This window comes from Odocoileus virginianus, unplaced genomic scaffold, assembly GCF_023699985.2.
Source record: "Odocoileus virginianus isolate 20LAN1187 ecotype Illinois unplaced genomic scaffold, Ovbor_1.2 Unplaced_Contig_5, whole genome shotgun sequence".
Taxonomy (NCBI): Eukaryota; Metazoa; Chordata; class Mammalia; order Artiodactyla; family Cervidae; genus Odocoileus; species Odocoileus virginianus.
The window spans coordinates 780,891-793,635 of NW_027224322.1; the positions used below are offsets into that span (position 1 = coordinate 780,891).

At 55.8% G+C, this 12,745-nt stretch overlaps 1 protein-coding gene across 1 annotated transcript; it reads right to left on the reverse strand.

Moving 5' to 3' along the window:
• Window positions 1-223: 223 nt before the first annotated feature.
• Window positions 224-2,946, reverse strand: LOC139033844 (serine/arginine repetitive matrix protein 1-like). Its single transcript, XM_070463595.1, has 5 exons — window positions 2,935-2,946; window positions 2,112-2,585; window positions 1,709-1,838; window positions 1,163-1,597; window positions 224-723 (listed from the first exon to the last, which is right to left on the reverse strand). The coding sequence occupies exons 1-5, from the start codon at window positions 2,944-2,946 to the stop codon at window positions 224-226; spliced, it is 1,551 nt and encodes a 516-aa protein (XP_070319696.1).
• Window positions 2,947-12,745: the final 9,799 nt, after the last annotated feature.

Genomic DNA, 12,745 nt, shown 5'->3' on the forward strand with positions numbered 1-12,745 from the left:
CCCAGAGCCCCACTTGATCCCCTTCTTACCTGAAGATGTACACCTGAAGTGCTCAAGCAAAATTCCCTGTCCTCCTCCCCTAATCTTTATTTTGAAAAATTTTAAACCTGCAGAAAATTAGAAAACAGAGAAATAATGAAGAGATAATGAGATTTGCCAGTTGCTAGCATTTGGGGCAGATTTTTCTTTTTTAATTAATTAATTTTCCTTTTTGGCTGCGCTGCTATTTTGTTGCTGTGCGCAGCCTTTCTCTGCTTGCGGGAGCGAGGGCTGCTCTCTTGCTGCGGAGTGTGGGCTTCTCGCCGCGGTGGCCTCGGGAGCGAGGGCTGCTCTCGCTGCGGAGTGTGGGCTTCTCGTTGCGGTGGCCTCGGGAGCGAGGGCCGCTCTCTCGCTGCGGAGTGTGGGCTTCTCGCTGCGGTGGCCTCGGGAGCGAGGGCCGCTCTCTCGCTGCGGAGTGTGGGCTTCTCGTTGCGGTGGCCTCGGGAGCGAGGGCCGCTCTCTCGCTGCGGAGTGTGGGCTTCTCGCTGCGGTGGCCTCGGGAGCGAGGGCCGCTCTCTCGCTGCGGGGTGTGGGCTTCTCGCTGCGGTGGCCTCGGGAGCGAGGGCTGCTCTCGCTGCGGAGTGTGGGCTTCTCGCTGCGGTGGCCTCGGGAGCGAGGGCTGCTCTCTCGCTGCGGGGTGTGGGCTTCTCGCTGCGGTGGCCTCGGGAGCGAGGGCTGCTCTCGCTGCGGAGTGTGGGCTTCTCGCTGCGGTGGCCTCGGGAGCGAGGGCTGCTCTCGCTGCGGAGTGTGGGCTTCTCGCTGCGGTGGCCTCGGGAGCGAGGGCTGCTCTCGCTGCGGAGTGTGGGCTTCTCGCTGCGGTGGCCTCGGGAGCGAGGGCTGCTCTCTAGCTGCGGAGTGTGGGCTTCTCGTTGCGGTGGCCTCGGGAGCGAGGGCTGCTCTCGCTGCGGAGTGTGGGCTTCTCGCTGCGGTGGCCTCGGGAGCGAGGGCTGCTCTCTAGCTGCGGAGTGTGGGCTTCTCGCTGCGGTGGCCTCGGGAGCGAGGGCTGCTCTCGCTGCGGAGTGTGGGCTTCTCGCTGCGGTGGCCTCGGGAGCGAGGGCCGCTCTCGCTGCGGAGTGTGGGCTTCTCGCTGCGGTGGCCTCGGGAGCGAGGGCTGCTCTCTAGCTGCGGAGTGTGGGCTTCTCGCTGCGGTGGCCTCGGGAGCGAGGGCTGCTCTCGCTGCGGAGTGTGGGCTTCTCGCTGCGGTGGCCTCGGGAGCGAGGGCCGCTCTCGCTGCGGAGTGTGGGCTTCTCGCTGCGGTGGCCTCGGGAGCGAGGGCCGCTCTCGCTGCGGAGTGTGGGCTTCTCGCTGCGGTGGCCTCGGGAGCGAGGGCCGCTCTCGCTGCGGAGTGTGGGCTTCTCGCTGCGGTGGCCTCGGGAGCGAGGGCCGCTCTCGCTGCGGAGTGTGGGCTTCTCGCTGCGGTGGCCTCGGGAGCGAGGGCTGCTCTCTCGCTGCGGAGTGTGGGCTTCTTGCTGCGGTGGCCTCGGGAGCGAGGGCCGCTCTCGCTGCGGAGTGTGGGCTTCTCGTTGCGGTGGCCTCGGGAGCGAGGGCTGCTCTCTAGCTGCGGAGTGTGGGCTTCTCGTTGCGGTGGCCTCGGGAGCGAGGGCCGCTCTCGCTGCGGGGTGTGGGCTTCTCGTTGCGGTGGCCTCGGGAGCGAGGGCTGCTCTCTAGCTGCGGAGTGTGGGCTTCTCGTTGCGGTGGCCTCGGGAGCGAGGGCCGGTCTCGCTGCGGAGTGTGGGCTTCTCGTTGCGGTGGCCTCGGGAGCGAGGGCTGCTCTCTAGCTGCGGAGTGTGGGCTTCTCGCTGCGGTGGCCTCGGGAGCGAGGGCTGCTCTCGCTGCGGAGTGTGGGCTTCTCGCTGCGGTGGCCTCGGGAGCGAGGGCTGCTCTCACTGCGGAGTGTGGGCTTCTCGTTGCGGTGGCCTCGGGAGCGAGGGCTGCTCTCTAGCTGCGGAGTGTGGGCTTCTCGTTGCGGTGGCCTCGGGAGCGAGGGCTGCTCTCGCTGCGGGGTGTGGGCTTCTCGCTGCGGTGGCCTCGGGAGCGAGGGCTGCTCTCGCTGCGGAGTGTGGGCTTCTCGCTGCGGTGGCCTCGGGAGCGAGGGCTGCTCTCTCGCTGCGGAGTGTGGGCTTCTCGCCGCGGTGGCCTCGGGAGCGAGGGCTGCTCTCTCGCTGCGGGGTGTGGGCTTCTCGCTGCGGTGGCCTCGGGAGCGAGGGCTGCTCTCTCGCTGCGGAGTGTGGGCTTCTCGCTGCGGTGGCCTCGGGAGCGAGGGCTGCTCTCTCGCTGCGGGGTGTGGGCTTCTCGTTGCGGTGGCCTCGGGAGCGAGGGCTGCTCTCGCTGCGGGGTGTGGGCTTCTCGTTGCGGTGGCCTCGGGAGCGAGGGCTGCTCTCGCTGTGGAGTGTGGGCTTCTCGCTGCGGTGGCCTCGGGAGCGAGGGCTGCTCTCTCGCTGCGGAGTGTGGGCTTCTCGCTGCGGTGGCCTCGGGAGCGAGGGCTGCTCTCGCTGCGGGGTGTGGGCTTCTCGCTGCGGTGGCCTCGGGAGCGAGGGCTGCTCTCTCTGTGGAGTGTGGGCTTCTCGTTGCGGTGGCCTCGGGAGCGAGGGCTGCTCTCACTGCGGAGTGTGGGCTTCTCGCTGCGGTGGCCTCGGGAGCGAGGGCTGCTCTAGCTGCGGAGTGTGGGCTTCTCGTTGCGGTGGCCTCGGGAGCGAGGGCTGCTCTCACTGCGGAGTGTGGGCTTCTCGCTGCGGTGGCCTCGGGAGCGAGGGCTGCTCTCACTGCGGAGTGTGGGCTTCTCGCTGCGGTGGCCTCGGGAGCGAGGGCTGCTCTAGCTGCGGAGTGTGGGCTTCTCGTTGCGGTGGCCTCGGGAGCGAGGGCTGCTCTCGCTGCGGGGTGTGGGCTTCTCGTTGCGTGGCCTCTCATTGCAGAGCACAGGCTCTCGAGCGCACGGGCTGCAGTGGCTCCCGGGCTCTAGACCACAGGCTCAGGAGCTGTGGTGCGCGGGCTCAGCTGCTCTGCCGCATGTGGGATCTTCCCAGACTAGGGATCGAACCCATGTCCCCTGCATTGGCAGGCAGATTCTTTACCACTGAGCCACCAGGGAAGTCCAGATTTTGCCTTTTAATCTCAAAGCATAGAAGCTCCGATTCTGCTTTTTTTCCTGGGCAACGGAGAACCCTTCCTGTTGTCTTCAAGGTCACTGGCCTGAGTGTCTGAGGGCAGACCTCAGGCCCGGTTCACCCTGGGATGCCAGTGACTTTTGAGCAGGGTTCGGCTGGCTCCAGAGAGAGGAGAGGGTGCACAGATGAATTCTCCATCTCAGCGTCACATTATATTTTCCTTAATTCCTTCTCGGGCCTTCTCTCCTTTCCTTCTTAGGGACACCCTTCGCTGCCTTTGCTCCAGGCTGTGGTCACTCACTTCCTTCCACTTTGTCACTGTCTCACCTCCCTTTCCTCTTCCTTTCCAGATTCCTAAGAAGACTCGACTCATGGGAAGAGACCCTGATGCTGGGAAAGACTGAAGGCAAGAGAAGGGGCGACAGAGGATGAGATGGTTGGATGGCATCACTGACTCAATGGACATGAACTTGAGCAAACTCTGGGAGATAGTGGAGGACAGGGAAGCCTGGCATGCTGCAGTCCATGGGGTCGGTCGCAAAGATTTGGATATGACTTAGTGACTGAACAACAACAAGATTCTTTTTCTGTTCTTCCAGCCCAGCTGAAGTCCTCACTGTGTGTGAAAGTCCTCGTTATCAGTGGGAAGCCCTCATCACCCACCTGGCCCGTTCACCTGCATCTACACCATCTTTGCTGGCTGCCCACTGGGCAGAGGGTAATGTATCTCTGCTCCCAGGACCGGCTCCACTTGCAGACCTTCTCACGCACTCAGGATCTTCACCCCATCACCATCGAGGCTTCTGCTGTCTAGATCTGCCCTTAGAAACGCACCGAACACATGCCGTATCCTGACGAACGCTTCCCCAGCCCTGAGTCCCCCTTCAGTCCCTGGGAGTAGAGATGGAAGGGGTCAGCAGGGGAGGGGCTGAAAGAGAAGGGCGGGACAGGCAGGGCAGGCGGCCCCAGACCCACCTTGAGACTTGTTTCTCACGTCCATGAGCGCTGGCTTAACCGGATGTGCTGTGTCTACATGTCTCTCTCTACTTTTGTTTTCCTCTCTCAGAGCCTCCTTCTCTTCCTCTAAGATCAATGTCACCCCGTGTCCACAGGGTTAGTGGGACAGGTACACACTTTTATCACTGACAGTTCTCTAGAAGACACCGTCTATGTAAGGCTATGGGAACGCTTGTACCATCTGACCCAGTAATTCCATGTCCTGTTACTTATTTTTAAAGAATAATCAGAGACACACAAACGTTTTCATGCAGTGGGGTCTTGGCAGCATTGCTTATAGACGTCTGGAAGCAGCCTCTTTGTCCTTGCAACTCTCCTCTGGCCTTTCTCTTCCTCCATGTGCCTGGGCTTTCTTGGAAAGCACAACACCTGCTGAGAGCTTCGGAGACACCAGATTGCCTTGATTGGTTCATTCTTCACTTACTGTCTCCCTGAAGGCCTTATATTGAGCACTTACTATGGACCACATTCTGTAGCCTCACAGAGTTTAGAGTGGGGGAGATATCTCATAAACAGATAAACAGACCATAAAGTATGTAATTGTAACTTGTGATAAGTGCCATAAAAGGAAGAAGTAATGTGCACCCTGAGAAAACCTTGGGAATGTTACCTGGGTTGTGTAGTCAGGGCAGGCCTTCTGGAGGAGGTGACATTTAAGTTAACTCATACAAATGCTGCAGCCATAAGACTAAGAGAGCACTCCAGGCAGAGGGACACCAGGTAAGAGAAGGTCCCAGAGGAGCAGAGGCCTGGGTGCTTGTGTGCTGGAGATGCCCAGGGTGGCTGGGAGGGGTGCTGGGTAGGATCACGAGGGCCTCAAGCCTGGCAAAGTGACTGTGGTTCACTAACTGGAGCACGGGAGACTTGGAAGGCCTTCAGTGCAGCTCAGCTTAAGCTCTAGACTGCCACTCTGCCACCACTGGGGAGAGCATGGATGAGGAAGGGGATGGGAGGAGGAGGGAGAGCAGGGGGGAGGGGAGGGGGAGAGGGAGAGCAGGGGGAGGGGAGGGGGAGAGGGAGAGCAGGGGGAGGGGGGAGAGGGAGAGCAGGGGGGAGGGGAGGGGGAGAGGAAGAGCAGGGGGAGGGGGAAGAGGGAGAGCAGGGGGAGGGGGCAGAGGGAGAGCAGGGGGAGGGGGCAGAGGGAGAGCAGGGGGGAGGGGGCAGAGGGAGAGCAGGGGGGAGGGGAGGGGGAGAGGGAGAGCACGGGGAGGGGAGGGGGAGAGGGAGAGCAGGGGGGAGGGGAGGGGGCAGAGGGAGAGCAGGGGGGAGGGGAGGGGGAGAGGGAGAGCAAGGGGAGGGGAGGGGGAGAGGGAGAGCAGGGGGGAGGGGAGGGGGCAGAGGGAGAGCAGGGGGGAGGGGAGGGGGAGAGGGAGAGCAGGGGGAGAGGGGAGGGGGAGAGCAGGGGGATGGGAGGGGGCAGAGGGGGAGCAGGGGGGAGGGGAGGGGGAGAGGGAGAGCAGGGGGAGGGGAGGGGGAGAGGGAGAGCAGGGGGAGGGGGGGGGAGAGGGAGAGCAGGGGGAGGGGAGGGGCAGAGGGGGAGCAGGGGGGAGGGGAGGGGGAGAGGGAGAGCAGGGGGAGGGGGGAGAGGGAGAGCAGGGGGAGGGGGGAGAGGGAGAGCAGGGGGGAGCTGCTGGCAGAGGTGAGACAGGTGAGTGGTGACGGTGGCTGGACCAGTGCCATGGAGGGGACAGTCCAGGGCGGGTGTGCAGAGGGCCCTTTATTCCTGCAAAGACATTTATCAGATGACCCTTCCCACCAAGTCCTCCATCTGCCAGCAGCTTGTGCAAGATCCGCATCTCAGGGAAGGGAGGCCCCCCAGAGCGAGAGAGAAGGAAGGAGACCACATTCAGCTTTTGAGGTGAATTAACATGTGAATCTTCCCGGATGAGGTTGTACAGTGAATCAAGGTCTCTGTCATTTACAAGACTAAGTTTTTGTGCACCCGATGTTGTAAACACACTTACACATTAACAGCAGACTCAGGAAGAGAGTTTTCCCAACCCCAGATGATAAGCATTTCAGAGGTTAGGGGGAGGTGGCGAGCCAGGAATAGCAGTGAACCTGATCTGAAGACAGGACCCTCCCACCTGAGGCTGTGGAGACAGAGGCCGTGGTCCGGAGGAGCTGAGAGGCCACCACGGCGGGCCAGCAGAGAGGGTGGAAGGAGGCTAAATCCAGCTTTAAATCCACCTGTTCCAGCCAACAGGAGAGGTCAACAAGAGGAGGACTGGAAGTTGGAGGGGGTTCCTTTGGACAGACCTGTTTGCGGAGCCCTGTCCTGGAAGGGTACAGGGTTGAGGGACATCTCATTCTGACCCTGGGCTGCTTCCAGGATGTTCCTGGGGAGACTAGATATGGGTTCTCTGTGCCTGGGAGACCCAGACTCCCCTGGGGTGAGAGGTCGTATGATGGGGTGTAGCAGCCGAGGATGGGCTTTTGTCTGGAAACACCTACACGCCCAGAGACCATGTGTGGACCCCAGCACCATAGACGGCTGGCCCTGGGTCAACCACAGAGAGCCCATGCAGGGGTCAGCTGTGGAGTGCTGCTCTGGAGTCAACCACAGAGAGCAGGCCCAGGGCCAGCCTCGATCCTGTCCACGAGGGCTGCCCGGAGAGTCCTCGGCAGACAGGAGGTACCACGAGGGCTGCCCGGAGAGTCCTCGGCAGACAGGAGGTAGAGGTGCTGCCGTCATCCGAGGGTGAGGGAGAGTTGCCTTCGCCATGACGACTGATGAGCGGTCCAGGGATGCGATCGTAGCGTGTCTCCAGGGAGCTCATCCAACGAGAAGAGTCAGCTGTAAGCCTCAGGAGCACTGAGCTTGGGTCAGGAGGACAGGACCAGCCAAGGGAGACCTTCCCAGGCCCCTCCGTCTCCTCTCCTCCTGACTGGGGGCAGCAGGAGTCCAGGCTGGCCAGGGGAGGGAGGAGGCCCTTCTCCACTTGTATCCTTGCCTCATCCTTATACACCCGCCTGTCCCGAGGAATTTGTAGTCATCTTTTGGGACTTAGCTTGGTTGTCACTACTTCTCAAAACCTTTTGTAATCTCTCAAGAGTCAGGTGTCTTGTTTAAGAGCCCCGGCCTCCCCAGGACCCTGCACCGCACCAGCATTTTATGTCCCATCATTGTCCGTGGACTTGTGCGTGTCCATCACTAGATCACAGTCTCCAGGGCTGGGGATCGTGTCTGTGGCTGGAATGTGGGAGGCAGTAGCGCTTACTTTTTCAAAGAGTGAGTGAAAGAAGGGGAAACAATTCACTAGATGATGGCAAACTTATACTGATAATACTTAATATGCATCCAATCAAAACCACACCTTAAAAATATTTAGCAGAATAAGAAAAAGTCTGACTATATGTAAAAATATGAAAAGTGTAGTGACTTCTATACCAGTGAACACATACACTTACCTTGAGGGCTAAAAGCTAAAATTAAAAAGACTGGTGACGCTAAATGTTGTCAGGATCAGAGAGCAACCAGAATATACTGAGGGAATGTATGTGATATAGTAACCCTGAAAAAGCTCTGGTATATTCTTATCCTATGACCCCCAAATTCTCTTCTAGGTGTTGATCCAAGGGAAATAACAATCTGTGCTCACCCAAAGACTTATTCAAATATTCCCCAGTCATTTTGCAGATAATACCCCCAGATTGGGAACAGTCCAGGTGTATATCAATAAGAGACTGGGTTCTTGTGTGAATACACGCAATGAATGGATGACTACTGGGCAGAAAAAGGAAGAAACTGTTGATACATATAACAATGTGGGTGAAAATACAAAATTTATGCTGCATTTCTGAAAGAAGCCTTATTCATAAGAGTATATATCTATGGTTCCATTTGTATAAAACTCTAGAATAACTGAAGCTAATCTATGAAAGGAAAAGTTGGATGAGGTGGCCTTTGAGGAATGCAAAAGATTAGGAAGGGTGATAGGATTGCACACTTGTCAAGACTCGGCAAATATACACATAAGGTTTGTGCATTGTGTATAGTGCATGCATGTGTGCTCAGATGCTTCAGTTGTGTTTGACTCTTTGCGACCCTATGGACCATAGCCCGCCAGGCTGTCTCTGTCCATGGGATTCTCCAGGCAAGAATACTGGAGTGGGTTGCCATGCCCTCCTCCAGGGGATCTTCCTGACCCAGGGATCAAACCTGCATCTCTTATGTCTCCTGCATTGGCAGGCAAGATTTCTTTACCACTAGCACCACCTGGGAAGCCCACATTGTTTATAGATTTTACATTAAAAAAATATTATTGAGTCTAATTAATGATAAGCTTGCTGAGGCATTTAAGGGGAAATGTATTCTTATTTTCAATTTAATTTGAGTCACATAGTATATGGAGATTCTCTGGTAGCCTAGTTATTAGGACTCGGAGTGCTCACTGCCGGGGGCCCTCGTTCGATTCTTGGTTGAGGAGCTAAGATTTTGCAAGCTGTATAGTGTGGCTTAAACAAAAAACCCACTATATTAATGGGTGGATTATGGATGGATGGATCGAGAAGTGAATGGATGATGGAGAAGCAACCGGTTGCTGTAAGAAGTGAGTGGTGAGATCAAGATTGTGACTATCTGGGCACCTACTATGTATTGGCTTCCTGTGGCCACTGTAACAAATCGCTACAAACCAATAGCCTGAAACAACAGAGACTTATTCTCTCCCAGTTCTGGAGGCCAGGTATCTGAAATCAAAGTGTGGGCAATGCCATTCTCCCTCTGAAGGCGGGAGGGGACGGTCTGCTTCCCGTCTCTCCCAGCTTCTGGTGGCTCCCAGCATTCTTTGGCTGGTGGCACCATCACTCCACTTGCTGCCTCTGGGGTCTGTTTCTGTGAAAAATGCCGTTGGAATTTAGGATCTGGTTAACTAGTACAATTGTTTCACCACTTGCAAAATGCTTTCTTCCCTCCCCATGTCAGCAGCATGAGGGAGTTTTTCTCCAGGATTCACCGAGAGAAGCTGGATGAGCTCCTGGAGGTATAACTCACAAAAGTTATTCCTGGATTCCCCTGGAGTTTTTAACTCTCAGACCTGTCCACACTGTTGCTATTGTTGTTCGGTTGCTAAGTCCTGTCTGACTCTTTGCGACCCTGTGGACTGCAGCACGCCAGGCTGCCCTGCCCTTCACCATCTCTCAGAATTTGCTCAACTTCATGTCCATTGATTGGCAATGCCATCCAACCATCTCATCCTCTGTCATCCCCTTATCCTTTTGCCTTCAATCTTTCCCAGCATCGGGAAAAGTATTGGAGCTTTAGCTTCAGCATCAGTCCTTCCAATGAATATTCAGGGTTGATTTTCTTTAGGATGGACTGGTTGGATCTCCTTGCTGTCCAAGGGACTCTCAAGAGTCTTCTCCAACACCACAGTTTGAGAGCATCAACTGAGTCTCCAGCAACTGGCCCTCTAGAGTTCAGGCTTTCCTGCCTACGCACTGGTTTCTGTGAGATTTCTGCTGATTCGTTTGACTCTGGGAAGCTGTGAGTCTCAGGGTCTGCCTGGCAGTGTCTCCAATTTTGGGAGCAGTGGTTTCCCCTGTGACCTCACTCCTCTGATGGATCCAAGAAGAACTGTTAATGTTTCAGTTTGTTCAGGTTTCATTTCTGATTAGGACAGAGATACGACTTCCAGGTTCCTGCATGCTGCAGTGGAAGCTGGAACTCCATCAGTACTTTTTGATTCAAACATTTTTTTCTTATGATAAATTGACATTTTATCATATGTCATTTCTGTAACAAAATTGCTATTTTAAATATTAAACTTAAAAGAGGGTTCACACTTTTGACTCAGTACTTATACTTTGGGGGAAAGGGAGACAAGATTTATAAACAAATATGTCCATAGTGATGGTCTAGCATCATCTGGAAATAGCCTAATTGTCTAATAGGAGGAGAATGCTTGCATGAATTATGCTCTGGTGGAATGATGGCATGCAAATGTAAAAAGTAGTTTAAAAAGAGTTTTAAAGCAACATGAAAAGGCATGACCTGAGCTTGTAAATGCAACCAGTGTTCTAAAAGTTTTATAGATTCCAAATTTTCCATAATATAAATACTTGTTAATTTATATTTAGAAAAAAATGTTATAAAATGTCACTCCTTGGAAGGCCCTCCTAGGCTTTCTGCCCTTCCCCTGGGTCCCCAAGGGGCTGCCTTACTGTGGCCAGGCCTCCCTGCCTTGAGGTCTCAGCTGGCCTGACCCTCGAGAAGGGCCCTGTCATCCACTGCCTGCTGAGCCGTGTGTAGTTGGCAGGTGACTTTTCGGTCCCATCCGTTTCCTTGGAGGAAATTGGTTTCTGTGGTTGCTGAGTCTAACCGCCAGGTTCCACTGTTGAGTTCAGTAAAGTTCCTTGTTTCCTGTCACCATGCTATCAGCTCAGCTTCCATCTGGTCTGTAGCTTTAACATTCTTCCACCAAGAAACTGAAGACAGCCAAGCATTGGTTTTTAGAAAGACTGAAAAGTCTTGAGGCTCTCTGGGCCAAGACACACTTACGGATGGAGATCTCGGCCTTGGGTGGTTTGGATGGCAGGGCCGGGCAGGAGTGTTCGGGGCGGGGGGGTGCCAGCAGACGGTGGTGTGGTGGTCCCCAGGGCACGGGAGCAGGTCGTGTTGGTGGGCTTGGGGGAGGCATGGCTGGCCCGAGAGGCGCTGACGCCCGGCAGGCACGGTCACCTCCCACATGTGGGTGCAAGGTGGTCCCCAGCAGCACTCCTGCTTTGATGACACAGTTCCCAGCTGGAAGGGAGTCAACCCCTGAAGTTCTCACTGCCAGTCGCCAGCTCTCTGCCCACGTGCAGCAGTGACTGAACAGGCCTGTTCCTGGGCGGATCATGGAGCCATGAGCTGTCCATGTGAAAACTGTCAAACATGAAAAGGAGGCGCACTGGCCCCTGGCTTGTGTCTCCAGCCTTTGAACTAGCGACTCACCCACCAAGAACGTGTTCCGAATGGCTGTTTTGCGTGGCAAGGACTAGTGCTGCGCACATTCAGGCCTAGATGACTGCCAGAGAGAGGAAAGCGTCTGGTGATCTGGAGAGGAAGCGTTTCCAGACTTAACTGAGGACCCATGTGCGTCCTTGAACTATAAAGAGCATATGGTCCTGTTGAGTGGAAGCAGGCTGACATGGTGCCCTCACCTTGTGTTACCAATGGCACCCCCAAAGTTGGCTTAAAACCCAACATTCAGAAAATGAAGATCATGGCATCTGGTCCCATCACTTCATGGTAAATAGATGAAGCAATAGAAACAGCAACGGACTTTATTTTATTAGTCTCCAAAATCACTGCAGATGGTGGCTGCAGCCATGAAATTAAAAGACACTTGTTCCTTGGAAGAAAAGTTATGACCAACCTAGATAGCATATTAAAAAGCAGAGACATCACTTTGTTGACAAAGGTCCATCTAGTCAAACCTATGGTTTTTCCAGTAGTCATGTATGGATGTGAGAGTTGGACCATAAAAAAGAAAGCTGAGTGCCGAAGAATTGATGCTTTCGAACTGTGGTGTTGGAGAAGACTCTTGAGAGTCCCTTGGACTGCAAGGAGATCAAACCAGTCAATCTGAAAGGAAATCAATTCTGAATATTCATTGGAAGGACTGATGCTGAAGCTGAAACTCCAATACTTTGGCCACCTGATGTGAAGAACTGACTCATTGGAAAAGATGCTGATGCTGGGAAAGACTGAGGGTGGGGAGGAGAAGGGGATGACAGAGGATGAGATGGTTGGATGGCATCACTGACTCAATGGACATGGGTTTGAGCAAGCTCCGGGAGTTGGTGATAGACTGGGAGGCCTGGCGTGCTGCAGTCCACGGGGTCACAAAGAGTAGGACATGACTGAGCGACTGGACGACAACTCCAAAGATGGGCCCCAGGAGTAAGATGGATATTTGTGGCTCATTTGGGAGGGATCCCGGGGAGGAGCGGGGGAGGAGGAAAGCTGAGGAGGGGTGGTTGGCGGGCAGGGTCCTGTGTGGACTGTGAGCCTCAGCCCCCAGGTCCTCTGTTCCCTGGAGAGTCAGAGGCTGGGGTGTCCCCACACTGACTCCCATCTTCTACCACCCCAGCTGTAAGCCCTGGTGCTCCTGGGCCGCCCTACCTAGCACCAAGCAAGCGCCCACGGCCGGAAAGTCTCCAGGCAGAGACGCAGAGAGACCGGACACAGCGGCCCTGCACGGGACTGTCCCCTGTGGGGCTGGGTGGAGTGTGTTTGGGGGGCATACTTGACACTCCTCCTCCCCCGAAATAAGGCAGACACCTGGATTCTAGATGATTCTTTGACTTAAGCTGAGCCCATCACCTCAGTAATGGAGCAGCAGCCGTGTGTCAGGCAGTGTCCTGGGACTTAGGAATGGCAGGGGGCAAAAGAGACCCCGCGCTCTTGGAGCTCCTGTGAACACAGCCATGCGGCATGAGGGTGATGTGGGGGACCCAGAAAAGACAAAGTTAAGGAGGGGAGAGGCCAGGAGTGCTAACGAGGGGAGGGTTAAGGGTTAGATGAGGGAACTGGGGCACAGCAAGGCATCCTCTAAGCCCACACTTGAAGCTTTCATGACAGGCAGACCTGGGGGCGT